Source organism: Heptranchias perlo, chromosome 9 (genome assembly GCF_035084215.1).
Source record: "Heptranchias perlo isolate sHepPer1 chromosome 9, sHepPer1.hap1, whole genome shotgun sequence".
In the NCBI taxonomy this organism is placed as follows: domain Eukaryota; kingdom Metazoa; phylum Chordata; class Chondrichthyes; order Hexanchiformes; family Hexanchidae; genus Heptranchias; species Heptranchias perlo.
The window spans coordinates 29241973-29262787 of NC_090333.1; the positions used below are offsets into that span (position 1 = coordinate 29241973).

At 42.8% G+C, this 20815-nt stretch overlaps 1 protein-coding gene across 2 annotated transcripts in view; it reads left to right on the top strand.

Annotated features, from left to right (window-relative positions):
• urod (uroporphyrinogen decarboxylase) overlaps window positions 1-17839 on the top strand; it is a 57968-nt gene extending 40129 nt beyond the window's left edge. Inside the window, exons 8-10 of one of the 2 annotated variants that reach the window (XR_010963849.1) lie at window positions 2669-2769; window positions 5094-5197; window positions 17345-17405. Coding sequence is in view for 1 of the 2 variants with exons in the window: in XM_067990096.1 (XP_067846197.1) it covers window positions 2669-2769; window positions 17345-17411; window positions 17508-17672 (333 nt within the window). In the remaining variant the exon portion in view is untranslated. Of the gene's footprint in view, window positions 1-2668; window positions 2770-5093; window positions 5198-17344; window positions 17412-17507 lie in introns of those variants that run through there. The other variant, XM_067990096.1, reaches the window with a different exon arrangement.
• The last annotated feature ends 2976 nt before the right edge of the window (window positions 17840-20815 follow it).

Below are 20815 nucleotides of genomic sequence, written 5' to 3' on the forward strand. Positions count from 1 at the left end.
TGCAGGAACTACACCAATAACAGCCAGACATAGCTCAGCAAACACAAAAGACTTCACATACGAAATATGTGAAAGACACTGACTATTGTATTGGTCTTTGGAGTCATACACAGAAACACCTTTTGCATTTAAGGACAAGAATAATAGTATTCCCAGTCATCTTTGAAAATGAAGGACCATTTACCTATCTACCCACTTTCAAAAGTCCCCTCAAACCCTACCTTTTCAGTCACGCCTTTGGTGACCTCCCCTCACATTTCTTCCAAACTCCTGTTCAGTGTTCGGTCACATTTTGAAAAGCTATGTTAAAGGCACTGTATAAGTGCAAGTTGTTATTGAAGTTTTGCCTGTAACGTGACAAGTAGTCAATCTGCTGCCTGTTCTGTGCCAATGTCACTCATGAACTAACAAATGATATTGTTAATACTTTAATCCTTATTTTGCCAAATAACCAAGAACAAGCACATAAATTGCTGCTTATAGCATTTCATGGTTTGTGTATGTATGAGGGTGTATTTATAACTGTATAATGAACAGTGTCGATGATCTTTTTCATTTGTATTCTGAATAGAAAAGCAACTATTGCTAATTCCCACAGAAGCTGAATTTATGTAATTGGAAGGGGACGGGTCAGTAAATACTTGGAGGAAGGGGGGAATTCAGTTTATTATGGCAAGACTTGATGGAATGTCTAATGGGAGATCAGTGAACTGCCCAATCTATTGGGGGGCAGTGAAATGTCTGATTTATTGGGATCTTGTATCCGATCTCCTCTGCTCTCTCAAGATTTGCTCAATGTGCTCCTTGCTCCAGTGGAACACAATTATTCACTAATTTCCATTGTATCACTGCAATATGGCATAAAATCAAGGATGCACCATAATTGGGAACTAATATCAGATTGTTCATGCTTAGCACACTGACGACTGTAAGGATCATTCTTTCAGTGCGTCTAAAAGCAGTATAACTCTAGACAAGTTTTGCAGAGATTTTGCATTATTTCCCTTTTTACAATTAACAATTTGAGTGTTCTCAAAAAGACAAAGTAAATATACAGGTAAGCATGGCAAAACAGAGTATACAGCTCAGTTTCATGACCCTGATTCCCGATCTTGGGCTTGCTGTCAGAAGGAAGTACTGATCAGAGGACACAGGAAAGGAGAGTCATATTCTAACTGTTCTTTTTTGTGCTTTCATCCCTGGGACTGCGGTTCAACTCCAACTCAGATTGATGGGATGAAAGACTCCTCTCTCTGCTAGCTGTAAGGGTAAAATAAGATTAGCACCCACTGGGTTTCTTGTCATTGAATGTTCACCCATGAGCTCATGAGCTGGGGATTGTAGGAATAAATAAACAAGGGTAGGGCAATCATCCCCTTCAGATTGTCCTGCCATTCTTTTAGATCATGGCTGATCTGTACCTCAACTCTATTTATCCGCTTTTGTTCTAAATCCCTTAATGCCCTTACCTATCAAAAAATCCATTGATCGCCATCTTGAAAATTTCAATTCTGCCAGCATTCATAGCTTTTTAGAATCTTACAACACCAGGTTATAGTCCAACAGTCGGACTATAACCTGGTGTTGTAAGATTCCTTACATTAGTCCATCACTGGCATCTCCACATCGTAGCTTTTTGGGGAAGAGAGTTCTATTTTAACACTACCCTTTGAAAGAATTCTTCCTGATTTCACTCCTAAATGGCCTAGCTCTAATTTTAAGATTATGATCCTTTGTTCTGGATTTCCCCCACAAGGGGAAATAGTTTATCTACCCTATTGAATCCCTTTGTCATTTTAAAGACCTCAATTAGATCAGTGCTCAACCTTCTACACTCGAGGGAATACAAATCAAACTTATGCAACCTGTCCTCATAATTTAATATTTTACACCCTGGTGTCATTCTAGTGAGTCTGTGCTATACCCCCCTCCAAGGCGAAAAAAATCTTTCCTGAGGTGCGGTGCCTAAAATTGAATGTAGTACTCCAGATCGGGTCTGACCAAGGCTTTGTACAACTGAAGCATTACTTCCTTATTCTTGTATTCCAACCACTTTGAGGTAAAGGCCAACATTCTATAATTCACACAGCTGATGAATGCCAAGATAAGTTTTTCTGATTTGATTCACCACCATTCCCAACCTGAACATGATAGGATGCTTCACTATTTGGCCCAGGAGAGAACTAGAATACCTTTATTGACTGACAGATGCGAGTAAAACTCAGGACAGAAACCTACCACCACTCTGCTGGGAACTGTAACCACCAGTCTACTGCAGTAACTTGTCCCAAATGACACTTCATAGAATACTCAAGAGCTCATGGGCCAGCAAATCCAATCAGCATTTACATTGGGGCCAATTTGTAAGCAACACAATGTAAATGCAGAGATGTGTCTTGAATCTGAGACTAAATAGCCATGTAAAATTCATGGCACCTGCAGTACAGGTAGGGATGAGGAGGAAGAGGGGTGAGAGAGAGGATATTCCTGTTTTATATTGTGATTTTAAATGCAAACCTAGTTGTGCTCGACATGACTGGGTCTTACTGAGGCTTATACTAGATTACCTCTTGTAAAAATTGGTTGAGAGAAGTTGCCAATGTTCACAGTTGTCTGAGCATGAGGTTTGCTTATTTTCCAAATAACCGTTCTCATTGTTTTTTTCCAGATTGTGTTTGCAAAGGATGCCCATTATGCCTTGGAAGATATTTCGGTGTCTGGATACGAGGTGGTGGGGTTGGACTGGACCATTCAGCCTAAAGTTGCACGGTAAGCAGAGCAGCCGCTAAACCAACATTTAAGATGATATAATTTGCCTGACAAACTACTATTAACATAAAACATTCAAATAGATTTAAAAATCAACCTGTTGTGCACAGCAATACTATTTTTGCACTCTTTCCGTCCCCCCCCCCCCCCAAAAAAAAATGCAAGAATGAAAGCTGTATGTAAATTAAAAATTCTAAACTTCAAAAAGCTATAATATAAATTTGCTTTGTATGTTACATATTTCTTATTTGGGCATCACCAGTCATGCCTGCAGCTGCACCCTTCTACCAGTAGATGGAGCTTCATAAGCTTGATGTTGCCCAGCCAGATCCGTTGACTGATGGCTAAATCAGTTGTGCACCGTGATAGTCTCAAATCTGTGCCCCTTTGGAGTTGAGGAATCAAACATGGGGGCGTATGTGGGCATGACCAGGAAGGTAGACAGTAATAGTTTTGCTGGGGACAAGGTAATCAATGATATGGTCGAGCAAATCAGCGGCTGCAGAAGTATCACGAATGGAAGGCGAAAGGCTCGGCGTTTGAAAGTGCAGTTGTAAATGACTTGGGGGAAGAGTTTTTCCAGAGGCAGACACTGAATGAAGTGGGATCGGAATGGAATAGAGATACGAGGAGGTAGTCAGAGATGGCATCCTCTTTGTACCCCTCACCATCTACATTGCTCCACCCATATCCCCCACCCCATTGCAAGTTCAAGTTCTCCCTCTAACCAATCCTCTTTGGCTAAAGTTAATTTTGGAAGCTTCCAACTCCCTTCTGCCCCCCCCCCCCCCCATTCTGATTAGCAAAACCTCTTCATGCTGCAGCACCTTCTCTACCTAGTGAGTTTGCAATCTCATTTGTTTATCAGAGAAGAGGGAGGGGGATTTTCTATTGAGCCACCTTCATACGTCTCCAGTTCCAGATTAGCATTGGCAGAGGCCTGGAGTGCAGGGCACCCTCCTACATCCTATGCAAATCTGGGCCTGGAAAATAAGTGTGTAAAGAGGAACCGAAAAAGTAGGGGAGAAAAATAATGCATTACACAAAACAAAAATGGGGAATAAAGTAGCTTTGTTGAAATAGCTTTGTTGTTGAAGCATAGTCAACATTTTAATTACTCCACTCATCAAGAATACAGACTACTAAACATCAAGGGGTTCTTTGACTAATGGGCCTTGTATATATTTTGGGAAAAAAAACTTGAATTACAGGCTTTTGCAGAATAGAGTCTTTCTGCTTTGTTAAATAAGTGGCTTGTGTTCAGAAAACAACAAAGATGAGATAAGACATCTGTGTAGTAAACAGAGAAATATTTATTCAACATTTAACCCGTTCTGGACCTGAACTTTGAGAACAGGTAGCAGCTGTCTGCAATGACAGCAATAACATGGGAGGTAAAACATGCTCATTAAAAGACTGCAGATCATTAGTTGATTAAATCCTTCATTGTTGACAATAATCATTAACCCTTTAGTACAAACATCAGCAGCAAAGACTGTACTGAAAAGGCAGTGCAAAGGCAGCCACTCCATGAAACAGAAGCTAACCAAGAACTAACCAACCTTTCCCCTCCCCAATGTAAAATTGAAACCATATATATTATTTAAAAGAAAACCCAAGGAGAGAGATTCCTAATTGAATCTTGGTTGGGGAAGAGGGATGAAATTGCCAAATGCTAGTTCAAGCAGGATATAATGCTATCTGAAACACTCAATTAGATAATGTAATCACTGCAGTAATCATTAGAATATATGCAGGATTGTCCTACCCCTGTTTCAAAGCTAAACCCTCCAGTTCCTGCTAGCTAACCCGATCGTATCCCTTGACTAGACTCCTGAAGTTGTAAAGCACCCATCTTCTTAACACATGAAGCAGCACTCCACAGGAAATTCAACAGTCATGATAGCAGCAATTAGCAGTAGTAACAGAACAGCAGATTGTACTTGTCTAACACCTTTAAAGTAGTAGAAGTCTCGACGTTTCACAGAGGAGAAGCTGATGCGGAGTGGTAGAGAAAGAGTTAGTAGTGATGTGTGATTTGAACATGGGGTTGTGCATATTTTGGTTCAAGCTGAACCAGTAGCCAGGAAGTGGGGGTGGAATTGGGGACAAAGGTGCAGAGATAGGAACTTCAGTAAAAATTTCAAAGTGGGGGTGGAGCTGTTCTGTGTCCTGGCCAACATTCATCCTAAAGCAACAGTGCTTAAACAGATTAACTGGTCATTCATCTTATTGCTGCCTGTGGGACCTAGTTGCATGCAAACTGACTAACACGTTTTCCTGCAAAACAACAGCGCTTTGGGACATTTTTTTCTATGTTAAAGGCGCAAGTTGTTGCTGCTGTTATTTGGACTGCACTTCAAATAGTAATTCATTGGCTGTGAAGCATTCTGGGATGTCCTGAGGATATGAAAGGGGCAATATAAATGTAAGTCTGTCTTTCTTTTACCCCTTAACCTCAGTCTTTGAAGAACATCCTCCTGCTATAACATTCCATACTTCCATTTCCCAACAAGTCATTCTTGTGGGTGGCCTGTGTGGAAAAACTGACTAAATGCCAGTTTATACTGAATTATTGTCTTTTTTGTTATGGATTTGTGCATACTAGGAACTGGGTTGAGCCTGCCCAAATCTTTGACTTTGGACCTTTACAACTGATAGAGGACATTTTCATTATGTCAGTATGGGCTGCGTTTGAACCAAAGCTGCAGTGGGCAGTGTTCCAACTATAGTACTTGGCCCCTCCTTCTGCAATTTATCAGGTTGCTATAATAAAATACTGCTGTTCAGAAAGAGTAACAAATTCCTGCTGAGTAGGGAGAAGTGGGAATTTAAAGGGGAGTTACCTCAATCCGTATTGTTCGAGCATCCTGCACAGAGTGGTTGATTCACTTCATGCCCAGATTGCTTTTTTAAAAATCTGAGTGGTTCTCTGCTCTCCTGGCATGCCTTTAAGATCGTATTTATATTGTGATCATCAACAGTTCCCAGCTGTATAATTAGTCATTGAGGCACAACTATAAATGTGTGTCACTGTTTGGTAACTTAACGGCCTCTTGACATGTCTCTGAGCCATTACCAAGCAAAATGAGAAGTTTTGTAAATACACACAACTGCTGCCAAGAGCAGTGAAGGTGTGGCTGTCAAAGAACAGTTCACCTGTCCAACAACCATCCTGTACGGCTATTATTGCCATAGAGCCTGCAGTCATTGTAGTGTGTTTCAATTAATTTATGTTGTGTGAGACACGTGAATGTAGGGAATCTTTCAAGACTATGAAAGACCTGTAGCACTGTCCTTGTGCGAGATCACTAGCTTGTGCTTGCCGCTCTGAGCTTCTAATTCCAGGTTTGACTTTAAAGATTAAATTTAATCTTTAAAAGAATAAACCAACTTAGAAATTAATCACTGCTTGCATTTAGCAACCATTTTAAATTCCATATTAGGTAGCTTGCCTGCCTACCCCCTGAACTGTGAAATTGTGGCGGGGTGGGTGGGGGTGGGGGCGGGGGCGAGAGTGGGGGAATGGGTAAAAAGAGATTAGTCCCATGTAACCGCTCTGATTGTGGCATGGCTTTTCTAACATACACCTGCATACATGTAAGACAGTTAAACTGAACAAAATACTTCCATGAAATAATTTGGGTTATTGTTCACTAATCGTTGAGCAAGTACATCAGTCAGGTGGTCATTAGAATGTTAAATTCTAATCTAAACAAAAAGATGGGCGATTCCTGGTACTCCTGTTTTTCTTTTCGTTCAGCTGGAGCTTTGCAGGGTGGGTTGGAAAATTAGAATGTTTTGATGAAATGTTCGGGAACCATAGAATGTTACAGCACAGAAACAGGCCATTCAGCCCATCAAGTCTGCACCAGTGTTCTTCTCCTCATGAGCCACGTAGTCTAATCCCACTTTCCTATTCACTCCCATACCCTTCCATTTTCCTTTTTGTGAAGCAACTAATTCTGTTTTTTAACTTACGGATTCTCCTTCAAAAGTAGTCTGTGGCAGAGAATTCCACATTCTAACCACCCTTTGAGCAAAGAAATTTTTTCTAACCAAATTTTGTTGTTTTAAATTTTTGCCTTCTCTTTGCTATCTCACTGATCAGTGGAAGCAATCTGTCACTATTTACCTAATCACAGCCCTTTATGATTGTTGTCAGTCTTGGCTCAGTGGTTAGCACCCTTGCCTCCAAGTCAGAAGGTTGTTGGTTTAAGCTCCATTCCAGAGACTGGAGCACATAATCCAGGCTGACACTTCAGTCCAGTACTGAGGGAGTGCTGAGGGATGGAGGTGGGTGATGTTGTGGAAGTAGGCAGTTATTGTGATGAGGTGGAAGCTTAGCTTGGGGTCGAACAGGATGCAGGGGTTTGCACAGTGTGATTCAACCTGAGACAGTGGCAGGGGAGGGGGATGAATTCAGTGGTGAGGGTACGGGTCACACTATCATCAGACTAGATATTGGGCAGTAAAAGTAATCTTCTAATCATAAGAGACACAAGGTCTGCTTATGGGAGAGACTTGCATTGAACCTGAGGAGAATATCTAATACAGACCCCAAATTTGTAACAGTTTTCATAAGCAGACCTCCTATGAACTGAAACTTGCACATTGGTGCATACTGTGAATGGATGTCGTCAGAGGACTAATGATTATCCTTTAATTACAGTATAAAGCACCGCAATCAACAACAACTTGCATTTATATAGTGCCTTTAATGTAGAAAAACGTCCCAAGGCACTTAACAGGAGCGTAATCAGACAAAAATTGACACCGAGCCAAAGACGGAATCATTAGGATAGGTGACCAAAAGCTTGGTCAAAGAGGTAGGTTTTAACGAGCACAAACAGGCCATTCGGCCCAACTGGTTCATGCCGGTGTTTATGCTCCACACGATCCTCCTCCCGCCCTAATTCATCTCACCTTATCACCATATCCTATTCCTTTCTCCCTCGTACTAATCTAGCTTCCCCTTAAATGCATCTCATTCAACTTAACAGTGAAAATCTTCTGTAGTGATTGCCGCCTTGTTAATTTTTACTGAGGACCACTTCAACCCTTTGGGTCTGGATTATTTTCTCTTTCCTCCCTCCCCCCCCCCCCCCCCCCAAACCTCACCAAGGGAACCCCCTAACTAACACAGCTGTTAAATTTAACTCAAATTTTAAAAATCTCACATAAGCCAGAAATTCCTGTAAGACCCTAAAACTGCTTTCAAACAAAAAGTTCACATCAGGTGAACAAAGATTTTTTTTTTATAGTGTGCAGAAGTAGCTTTCATAGCAGCTTGTGGTGTAGCACTATTCCAAAGAAGGGCATGTATGGAGAGCAGCCTATTGGATCCAGTCCCCTTTGCAAGTGCCATCGCAGTAAGGAGGGTTCTTGGTCTGTTTGCAGCCACACAGCCAGACTGTCTTCGCCTCCTCCAGTTTGAACCTTAGTGGGATTGGAGCTGAAGGAACAGACTTGTGGGTCCCATCACAGAATGGCTGCTTTTGGCTGTGCTACAGGCACACCAAACATAGAGTTTAACTGCTTGAAGTTTCTCTTCAAAGAGATGTTTAGCCACAGTGACAGCTCTCTTTGGTGCAGTACCAGTGACCTCTCATCTTGTACTTCTAATGGGATGTTCAGGCAAGTTTTCCTCTTAATTTTTTTGCTCTTAAAGAAAGAGAGAGAGAGAGAGGCGGAGAGGTTTAGGGAGGGAATTCCCGAGCTTGGGCCGCCAATGGTGGGGTGAAGGAAGTGGGGGATGCAGAAGAGGAAGAATGCGGAGTTCTTGGAGTGTTGTAAGGCTGAAGGAGGTTAAAGAGATAGGGAGAGTTTAAGCCGTGGAGGGATTTGAACACAACAACAAAAATTTTAAATTCGAAGCGTTGGTGGATCGGGAGCCAAATGTAGGTCAGCGAGCACAGGGGTGACGGGTGCGAGTTAGGATATGGGCAGCAGAGTTTTGGATGAGCTCAAGTTTATGGAGGGTGGAAGATGGGATGCTGGTCAGGAGAAAATTGGAATAGTCAACATGGGATGCCCACCATGTGCTCCTGTCTACTTAGAAAAAGCGGTAAATCCTGCACTGCTGGACCATTACATTCAGGCTGAAACTAGTAGATATGTTTGTGACTGAGATAATTGCACAGGAACAGAAAGTTATAGCAAGAGCAAATAGTACAAATATTTAGAAAACAAAGATTGAATTCAGACCATAGGGAGTTAAAATATCTTCTAGAACATATTTCTTATGCTGACCAATCATCTGCAAGATTTTTTGAGGAAACAGTTTTTTGTTGACTTGTCGACGTGATGTTTGTATGTGGGTGAGGTGATAATCTTACTTACCACACACAGTCCGTGCCAATTTCAGAAACAGCTGAAAACTGAATTAACAATATTGAAGAAAATCAGCACTTTATAACCCAGCCTAAAAGGCCTCTGAATAAAGAGATATCAACTGAAAATAGGAATTATATAACTAAAAGGCCATTGAATAGAAATATCAGTCGAGTTCAAATACATAATTGTGCAATTACCTGACTAGTAGCTGTTCACAACTCATCCAGGCTTCGCTTATCTATTAATGCTTTAACTAGGTAAAATTAGATTAGCATGTGAGCCAAAGCTTCTATATTAGCTGCATGATGTGGAGATGCCGGTGATGGACTGGGGTTGACAATTGTAAACAATTTTACAACACCAAGTTATAGTCCAGCAATTTTATTTTAAATTCACAAGCTTTCGGAGACTTCCTCCTTCCTCAGGTAAACGTTTACCTGAGGAAGGAGGAAGTCTCCGAAAGCTTGTGAATTTAAAATAAAATTGCTGGACTATAACTTGGTGTTGTAAAATTGTTTACAAATATTAGTTGCAGATCAAAGGACCTGCCTATGTTCTCGCAGATAGTTGAGCTCCTGTCTCCATCTTGTAGTTTAATCAGGAAGGAAAATTTCCATCTTAACTCTAGTTATTTCAGAAATGCACTTACCTTTATGGTCAAATGTAAAAACAAATCCAATGTAGAAAACTTTTCTTTAATACAGGACAAAAGCTCTGGTTTAGCATGATTTAGTAATTTAGCATGATGCACAGCAGAGCCCATGTCCATCACATAACTCCCACCCTCCTCCCCCTGGGGAGATAGTTACTCAGTGCTATTTACGTAGGACCAGTGAGAACTGTTGCTGGTGCCTTGTTTGGGTGAACTGCCCATGACACTGACATCTCTCTCTAGTTCCATCACTTTGCAGGACATGTAGAATCCTATCTGAAATGTTAGCCTCCCCTGCACCTGTATCACCTTTTGCACATTACATTTGTCCTGGTCTTGTGCAAGAGTTATGGGTGTTGCCTGGCTGCATTGCATTGCCTGTGTTTGTCCTTTGGATAAATGGCCTTACAAAGCCTGAAAATAGTGGCTGAAAGCTTTATAAGGTCTTTGCAGCTGCTGCTGTTTAGCTGAAGCAGTTGAGCAATCTCCTGAGACACACATCATGTCAACTAATGTGACATTTATGCAACCCCTGTGGTCTACTGTGAAGCAAGACATATATGGCTATATCACCTTGCAGACCATATGTGGTGTAGAACTGTTTTCTGACCACATTGGGTGCCCTGATTAACCAGTAATGTGTTCTTTGTATAAAATAATCCTGAGAGCTCTGATTGCTGCATGGTCACTGCTTTCTGCCTGACTCTAATGTCTCTCCCTCTGTGTGAGGTCAGCCTGCTGAACCTCTTCCAATCCTGCTCAGCACACACTAAGCTCCTTTGGACATCTAAATACCAGGTAACACTCTGCAGGTAACTTGCTATAACTCTTCACACCTTAGAATTAAAACAGTAGGTCTTCTGCCTTTGGACAGTCTGGTCCTCAGACCTTGTTCAGCTTGTTAAAAGCCCTGACCCTACCCAAGGCTTTGTATCTGCTGCAGTCGCAAGCTGATTATGCATAGGACAGGATTTTTTTTCCAGCCCCATCATTTAAATCATTACTTAACAAAATATCAAATGGCATGGATCCAAAGCAAAGGGTCGTACTGAGGAAAGACGCTATATAAATGCAAGTTTACTCTTTAATTTACACCCGTCAAAGTTGGATACTCTAACCACACTTTGGCCATAAGTACAATACCATGAATGTGGGCAATCCTGTCAGGACATTTACTGATAGTATACCACAGTCTGGTACAAACAACCACCAGACTAACCTTGTTATACAAACCTTCTGTTGGCCACTAGTTCACCATGATTGGGCATAAATACATTGCCAAAATCCCTGCATGTGGGGTCATGCACTACCAGCCGTCTCAGCCTCACTGCAGCACTCAGTCTCTTCTGCGTCTAGACCCTCTTGGACCAGCAATTGTTTTGTGTCCCACCTTATTGCATCTATAAAATTTAATTTCCTTTGCATTGTGATCTGCTTGGCTGCACTGATGCAGGTTCACATACTGCGTACTGGTTGTGTGATTTGATGGATCTCAATTAGTGTGGGGCATCCACCTTCCCTCCCACTTATGTCACCTCTTCTCCTCCCCTCCCCCGCTTGAGATATCATAAAATGAACTGCGCACTTGGCCATCTGACTCAGTCTTCAGCTTCTCGATTGAGCAACCATACCAATAAATCTTCAGAAACCACTTCCATTGATGCATTTATTGATATGAAAAGATATAATACAGGCATAATTGACAACCTGATGCAGGATGGAGCCTGTGTTCATCACACCTACTGCAATTGATTACACTGACATTTGGTGCATAAAATTGCAAGTGGATTTAATCAGATCTTTGCCTTAATAATTGTTTTAATTGGCAGTCTAATCAGTCTGGTAATATATAACAGCTCAGTTTAACTATGGAAAATTGAGTTTCCGTACTGTCATTTGGAAGAGTTACTGACAAATTAGCCACTCCGCTAGAAGTTGTGAAAGGCTGATCGTAGTACCACAGTCAGGACAGTTACATAAAGAACATACGAAAAAGAGGCATGACTGACTGGTCCATCCAGCCTGACCAATCTGACAAGGTTCAGATCATCTACCTACCTCCCAGCCACGTAATCTCCTGGAAGATGCAAAAATAAAGAAAAAACCTTAGGCTTATTTAGGAAATTCCACTTTGACCCTCAAAGAAAATCATGCAGGCTGTTAGGGCTTTTTTCACGAGAGAACTCCAATTTGCTTGAGCATGTCCTGATAACTATGTGCCCTAAAAATGGTGTCAATCTATTGGCCCTCCTCTGGACCGTCTTGAGATGGGGCCATACAACTGTTGTATAAAGGGTAAGTAGAAACTGTTGTATATCCAGAGCTACCCTCAGAGCCCTATATATCCTCCGTTTCATTTGGAAAAGAAGGCGTTTCATTTTTATTTTAAAGGCTCTTCCAAAGGCACATTGAGTAATTACACACATTATTGAGCCCATGTAGGCCTTGGAGACCTCAAGCTTGACATCTTGTCTGTGCTAAGTTAACTGGTCTCCACCTGGTCAGCAGAAGTGGTGCTGAGTGTTGTGATGCTCCCACAGTCGAATAGCATGCCAGCACTCACTGTTTAGGCTCATATATGGAGAATCTGTAGTATCAGCAGAGGTGGGATACCACTTAAAGGGGCAAAAGAGCCCCCAAAATTGTGGCAAATCTTCTATTGAAGGCCTCAGCTGAAATTGAGGCCTATAGCAGGTAAGGAAGAGATCAGGCGGAAATGGAGGATGAGGAGATCACTACTAGGTCCATCAAAAGACTTCGGCGACCTCACCTCGACTGCCCCTGGGACTACCGCACGCTTCACCTGACAGTCCCGGAGAGTGGCAGTAAGAGGGGCGGACAGGAGGGAAATGGGCCATTTTCTCTTGACATTGTAGTTGTTGTAAAGCTAACTTAAGGGTTAAGTCATGGCAGGCGATCCCAGGGCCGTGTCATGTTCCTCTTGTGGGATGTGGGAATTCAGGGATCCTTCCTGTGTCCGATTCCTTCACCTGCGGGAAGTGTGTCCAGCTGCAGCTACTGTTTGACCGCTTGACGGCTCTGGAGCTGCGGATGGACTCACTTTGGAGCATTCGCGATGCTGAGAAAGTCGTGGATAGCACGTTCAGTGAGTTGGTCGCACCACAGATAAAAATTACTGAGGGTGATAGTGAATGGGTGACCAACAGACAGAGGAAGAGTAGGAAGGCAGTGCAGGGGTCCCCTGCGGTCATCTCCCTCCAAAACAGGTATACCGTTTTGGATACTGTTGGGGGAGATGGCTCACCAGGGGAAGGTGACAGCGGCTAGGTTCATGGCACCGTGGCTGGCTCTGCTGCACAGGAGGGCAGGAAAAAGAGTGGCAGAGCTATAGTGATAGGGGACTCGATTGTAAGGGGAATAGACAGGCGTTTCTGCGGACGCAACCGAGACTCCAGGATGGTATGTTGCCTCCCTGGTGCAAGGGTCAGGGATGTCTCGGAGAGGCTGCAGGACATTCTGGAGAGGGAGGGTGAACAGCCAGTTGTCGTGGTGCATATAGGCACCAACGATATAGGTAAAAAACGGGATGAGGTCCTACAAGCTGAATTTAGGGAGTTAGGAGTTAAACTAAAAAGTAGGACCTCAAAGTTAGTAATCTCAGGATTGCTACCAGTGCCACGGGCTAGTCAGAGTAAGAATGACAGGATAGCTAGGATGAATACGTGGCTTGAGAGATGGTGCAAGAGGGAGGGATTCAAATTCCTGGGCCATTGGAACCGGTTCTGGGGGAGGTGGGACCAGTACAAATTGGACGGTCTGCATCTGGGCAGGACTGGAACCAATGTCCTAGGGGGAGTGTTTGCCAGTGCTGTTGGGGAGGGTTTAAACTAATGTGGCAGGGGGATGGGAACTGATGCAGGAAGTCAGTGGGAAGTAAAGTGGTGACAGAAACAAAAGGGAGTAAGGGAGAGGTTACAAAACATGACCGGACAGATGGTCTGAAAAAGCAGGGCAAAGACCAAGGGAAGTCTAGATTAAACTGCATTTATTTCAATGCAAGAAGTCTGATGGGCAAGGCATGGATGGGTACATGGGACTGGGATGTTATAGCTATTACTGAAACATGGCTAAGGGAGGGGCAGGACTGGCAGCTTAATGTTCCAGGGTACAGATGCTATAGGAAAGATAGAGCAGGAGGTAAGAGAGGAGGGGGAGCTGCGTTCTTGATTAGGGAGAACATCACGGCAGTAGTGAGAGGGGATATATCCGAGGGTTCGCCCACTGAGTCTATATGGGTAGAACTGAAAAATAAGAAGGGAGAGATCACTTTGATAGGATTGTACTACAGACCCCCAAATAGTCAACGGGAAATTGAGGAGCAAATATGTAAGGAGATTACAGACAGCTGCAAGAAAAATAGGGTGGTAATAGTAGGGGACTTTAACTTTCCCAACATTGACTGGGACAGCCATAGCATTAGGGGCTTGGATGGAGAGAAATTTGTTGAGTGTATTCAGGAGGAATTTCTCATTCAGTATGTGGATGGCCCGACTAGAGAGGGGGCAAAACTTGACCTCCTCTTGGGCAATAAGGAAGGGCAGGTGACAGAAGTGTTAGTGAGGGATCATTTTGGGACCAGTGATCATAATTCCATTAGTTTTAAGATAGCTATGGAGAATGATAGGTCTGGCCCAAAAGTTAAAATTCTAAATTGGGGAAAGGCCAATTTTGATGGTATTAGACAGGAACTTTCAGAAGTTGATTGGGAGAGTCTGTTGGCAGGCAAAGGGATGTCTGGTAAGTGGGAGGCTTTCAAAAGTGTGTTAACCAGGGTTCAGGGCAAGCACATTCCTTATAAAGTGAAGGGCAAGGCTGGTAGAAATAGGGAACCTTGGATGGCTCGGGAGATTGAGGCCCTGGTCAAAAAGAAGAAGGAGGCATATGACATGCATAGGCAGCTAGGATCAAGTGGATCCCTTGAAGAGTATAGAGATTGCCGGAGTAGAGTTGAGAGAAATCAGGAGGGCAAAAAGGGGACATGAGATTGCTTTGGCAGATAAGGCAAAGGAGAATCCAAAGAGCTTCTACAAATACATAAAGGGCAAAAGAGTAACTCGGGAGAGAGTAGGGCCTCTTAAGGATCAACAAGGTCATCTATGTGCGGAACCACAAGAGATGGGTGAGATCCTGAATGAATAGTTCACATCGGTATTTACGGTTGAGAAAGGCATGGATGTTAGGGAACTTGGGGAAATAAATAGTGATGTCTTGAGGAGTGTACATATTACAGAGAGGGAGGTGCTGGAAGTCTTAACGCGCATCAAGGTAGATAAATCTCCGGGACCTGATTAAATGTATTCCAGGACGTTATGGGAGGTTAGGGAGGAAATTGCGGGTCCCCTAGCAGAGATATTTGAATCATCGACAGCTACAGGTGAGGTGCCTGAAGATTGGAGGGTAGCAAATGTTGTGCCTTTGTTTAAGAAGGGCGGCAGGGAAAAGCCTGGGAACTACAGACCGGTGAGCCTGACATCTGTAGTGGGTAAGTTGTTAGAGGGTATTCTGAGGGACAGGATCTACAGGCATTTGGAGAGGCAGGGACTGATTGGGAACAGTCAGCATGGTTTTGTGAGTGGAAAATCATGTCTCACGAATTTGATTGAGTTTTTTGAAGGGGTAACCAAGAAGATAGATGAGGGCTGTGCAGTAGACGTGGTCTACATGGACTTCAGCAAAGCCTTTAACAAGGTACCGCATGGTAGGTTGTTACATAAGGTTAAATCTCACGGGATCCAAGGTGAGGTAGCCAATTGGATACAAAATTGGATTGACGACAGAAGACAGAGGGTGGTTGTAGAGGGTTGTTTTTCAAACTGGAGGCCTGTGACCAGCGGTGTGCCTCAGGGATCGGTGCTGGGTCCGCTGTTATTTGTTATTTATATTAATGATTTGGATGAGAATTTAGGAGGCATGGTTAGTAAGTTTGCAGATGACACCAAGATTGGTGGCATTGTGGACAGTGAAGAAGGTTATCTAGGATTGCAACGGGATCTTGATAAATTGGGCCAGTGGGCCGATGAATGGCAGATGGAGTTTAATTTAGATAAATGTGAGGTGATGCATTTTGGTAGATCGAATCGGGCCAGGACCTATTCCGTTAATGGTAGGGCGTTGGGGAGAGTTATAGAACAAAGAGATCTAGGAGTACAGGTTCATAGCTCCTTGAAAGTGGAGTCACAGGTGGATAGGGTGGTGAAGAAGGCATTCAGCATGCTTGGTTTCATTGGTCAGAACATTGAATACAGGAGTTGGGATGTCTTGTTGAAGCTGTACAAGACATTAGTAAGGCCACACTTGGAATACTGTGTACAGTTCTGGTCACCCTGTTATAGAAAGGATATTATTAAACTAGAAAGAGTGCAGAAAAGATTTACTGGGATGCTACCGGGACTTGATGGTTTGACTTATAGGGAGAGGTTGGATAGACTGAGACTTTTTTCCCTGGAGAGTAGGAGGTTGAGGGGTGATCTTATAGAAGTCTATAAAATAATGAGGGGCATAGATAAGGTAGATAGTCAAAATCTTTTCCCAAAGGTAGGGGAGTCTATAACGAGGGGGCATAGATTTAAGGTGAGAGGGGAGAGATACAAAAGGGTCCAGAGGGGCAATTTTTTCACTCAAAGGGTGGTGAGTGTCTGGAACGAGCTGCCAGAGGCAGTAGTAGAGGCGGGTACAATTTTGTCTTTTAAAAAGCATTTGGACAGTTACATGGGTAAGATGGGTATAGAGGGATATGGGCCAAGTGCAGGCAATTGGGACTAGCTTAGTGGTATAAACTGGGCGACATGGACATGTTGGGCCGAAGGGCCTGTTTCCATGTTGTAACTTCTATGAAACCTGACCCCCACCTTCCCGCAGTCATTTGCATACAGCAGGCAGGGAAGAGGCAGCTGGTCGGGTTGAAGGGAGGAAAATTAAGGTTGAGGCAAGGAGGCAGAGATTTTCATCATTGTTTCTGCCACTGTCCTGCTCGATTTGGGATGAGATGGTAGAGGAAAATCCAGGCCTTAATTTTCTGTAATGAAATGCAGGATGTAAAAGTAATTGTGTTTTTCAGAGCTATGTCTGCATGTAAGTAAGTACTTACCAAATGTTGTATTTCGTCTGTAACTGCAGCTGAGATCCGAGCGACCTCCAAGTGGCTAATTGATAATTCAAAGGGCAGACAAATTAAAACTCAATTTGCATTTCCACATTTGAGGAGTTGATTCAAAAAAGAGGCAGTTTTCATTGCTTTGTTTTTATGATGAATTATTTTATGAAGTGGTTTTAGAAGCCTATTATAAAAACATATTTTCTATTGTGTCTTTGAGTTGCTGAGAGCCTAAGAGTTCTTTACCTGTTGAGAGCAGGAGTCCAAAATCAAACCTTCACCTCACTGAATCCCATTTACCCTGAAGGAAACATCTCTTCAAATCACTGAGCTTTATAGATAGCACTTTAACTGAGCAAATCATTCTGAATGCTGCCTGCCTTTGAAATTATTTTCTCTACCACCAAATATGTTGACTGAAGCAGAAATGGATGAAAGTTTGCTAATGGTTGTACTTGTTGCTTCTCCTTCAGTGAAAGAATAGGAAAGAAAGTAACCCTTCAAGGTAACATGGATCCCTGTGCACTCTATGCACCTAAGGTAAGAAGCAGTGGAAGAAGCAAACTTCTGCATTTAAATTACAATTGAGGATGAATTCTGAACTCACCAGTTACGGTGTCTTATATTTAAATTTAGGACAAAATAAGTGAAACTGTGAAGAAGATGATTGAAGAGTTTGGTACGCAGCGCTACATTGCAAATCTGGGGCATGGCATGTATCCCGATATGGATCCTGAGCACGTGGCCAAGTTTGTGGAGGCTGTACATACACACTCACGACAGATTCGCAAGAATGAATAAAACTTTCAGTATTCTATACTGTGGAAAGGATTCAACAAAAACACACGCCCCAAAGGAACAATGTGTTGAACTGGCAGAGTTTCATCGATAATCGAGAGAACAACATTAACTACTGGCTCATCAGAAGAGGATAGTTTTCATATAAAATAAAAACAGATTTTATTTCAGCTGAATCCGCGTCATCTTTCTTGGTTAGTGAGGGATGGCAGTTCAGCATTCAGACATTTACACAGAAACCTGTTCCTGGGCAGAAAACTTGTTTATTTCAGATTTTCAGTTTTTGTGTGTTTTTTCTTTTTATTTCATTGAGTTTTGATACAACCTGAATGAACTTTTGCTATAATTGATTCCTCCACTTTAAGAGGACTAATTTTGTTACATATCCTGCTCTAAAATTATTTAAGTCATAGTTTTTATACTCTTTAGATTGCAATCCCTGGTACTCTTGCCAGCCCCATGCAAGAATAGACCATTTTCTAGTTAAGTGTAGCCAGGTAATCTTTTCCTGTTCCTCTGCCATATGCCTTTTTTAATTAGACCGATGAAGGTGGCACCGGGTTCCCCATAATCACTGGACAATGACTCGGTTCCACAAGTGTCCCATTTAAGAGAGCACCACTAAAAATAATCTTAACTGGTCTAATTGAATTAATAGAGATTTTAAACTAAATCAGTATTTTGTTATTTCTATCAATTACACAATGAACATCCTGCTTTGCCCAGTGATCACAGAAGGCCCCAACCATACCAGGAGACATCGCATGCTCCCTCTCCAGGACCACCCAGGCGCAGTCAAGACCGTAGAGGAGAGGCAAGCAGCCAGAGCAACCCTCCCCACAGGTCAGCCGTTATTGCTGTGTGACTGACTGTTAGGTGATAAACCAGTTTTTGTAGAAGAAAATTTATCATCTTTCTCTACTTTCCCGTGTTTTCTCCCAGACAGCCTGAAATGGGAAATTTTGAAGGGTCCTGGCACAGTGAATTGAGATGTCGACACACTTGATTCTTTATTTTTGATTGATTTATTCTTGTCTCTCCCACCCTTTAGATTGCATCTGTATCACAAGATTTTTTTCACAGCTACGATCAGTGCTGTTCTGTAGCTACCTAGCAGTGGCAGGAGTGAACATCTGACCTAATCCTCCCATTCTCACCTCCCTCCCACCCACCCACGCTGATGGAGTTTGAGACAAATGTGCCTCTTTCCACACAATCCTTCATCTCTGCCTCACCAAAAAATGTGCAGTCAAAGCAGGTAGATTTGATTGGCAATCAATGTTGGAATTTCTGCTTGTGACCTTCTAGATGAGACCTCCCTTATCCACAGGTATTGGAACTTTCCCCCTCATGTTTCTGTTTTAATATCCCATCCCCAACTCATCTGTTCCCTCAGCATCCTCATTGTCTGGACTGATATTTACATACAAACTTTACCCTTGTCAGCCTTTTAACAGTGGATTAGTTGTTTGCACAGGAGTGGACCCAACGCTCTCTGCAAATATCTATCGGGGATGCACAAGAGGCCAGAATTGGAGGAACGCAAAGTTCTTGGAGGGTTGTAGGGCTGGAGGAGGTTAGAGATAGGGAGGGGTGAGGCCATGGAGGGATTTGAAAACAAGAATGAGAATTTTAAAATCGAGTGTTTGCCGGACCGGAGGCTAATGTAGGTCAGTGAGCACAGGGGTGATGGGAGAATGGGACTTGGTGCGAGTTAGGACATGGGCAGCAGAGTTTTGGATGAGCTCAAGTTTATGTCGGGTGGAAGATGAAAGGCCGGCCAGGAGAGCATTGGAATAGTCCAGTCTAGAGATAACAAAGGCATAGATGAGGATTTCAGCATCGGATGGGCTGAGGCAGGGGGTGAGGACAGGTGATGTTCTGAAGGTGGAAGTAGGTGGTCTTTGACACGGAGAGGATACATGGTCGGAAGTTTAGCTCAGGTCAAATAGGATGCCGAGGTTGCGAACAGTCTGGTTCAGCTTAAGACAGTGGGCAGGGAGGGGGATGGAATCGGTGGCTGAGGGAACGGAGTTGGTGGCGGGGGGCCGAAGACAGTGGCTGCAGTCTGCCCAATGTTTAATTGGAGAAAATTTCTGCTCATTCAGTACTGAATGTCGGCCAAGCAGCAGAGGGAGTGTAGGGGTCGCGGGAGGTGCTGGTGAGGTAGAGCTGGAAGAAGTCAGCATACATGTGGAACCTGACGTGTTTTCGGAAGATTTGTAAAAGCATATAAAACTATACGCTTGAACTCCTGAGATATCCCCAGGATATGTAACAGGCTGTAATATATCTTATTTAAGCTCCTTATAGACAACTCTTAAGAGGGTTAAAACTTTCAGATTGGACTTCTTTGGACTCTGTATTGTTAACACTGATGTATGGAATCTCCAACAAGTGTGTACAAACTTTGTAAATCTGTTAATACAGGATTAGAGCAAGTAAAGAGACTTCTGTGAACTGCCCCTGGAAAGTGACAGCAATGTATCTAAACAATTTTTATAAACCAGCAGGTATGCTTTGCAATCTGGGACTTCCATTTGTATTTGCTATACTGGAGGCAATACTAAAAAAATATGGGAAATTGGGAAAACCAGAGATCCAGGTTCAGAAATACAAAATTAAAAAAATTCTTAACTTCCGTAAGAAACTCGAAAAAAAGAAGACAAAGCAACTTAAAAAAGTGAACAAGAAAAATCTCTCATAATTTCAAATTCAAAATTCCCATAATTAACTGATAAAATCTTATGCAAAATTAGGGCAGTGACAGGTGGCCAGTGAACCTTCAAAAATCTAGGAACGAACCTGACGCTTTCCTAACTTCTAAGGTCAACCAACTTTTTACGATGCCCATTATGAACATCCGTATTGTCGACCGCAGTGGAGGGGAAATCTCATCTGAGGAAAAAGGGACATTCCAGAAGCTCTAGTTTGGAAAGTGAAATCATCAGAGCAAATGAGCCAGAGAAATTCACAGAAAAGGATCGAAAGTTTACAGAAAATGGGGTAGGAATAAGCCTAAGGGAGATAGATAGCTTGTGGGGGAGAGGGGGGGGGCAGGTCAGTGGGCTTGTAACAGATGTCTGTGGAAAAGCTCATCACCAGAGAAGGAGAACAGAAGTCCAGAAAGGGAAGGTGAATGTGAG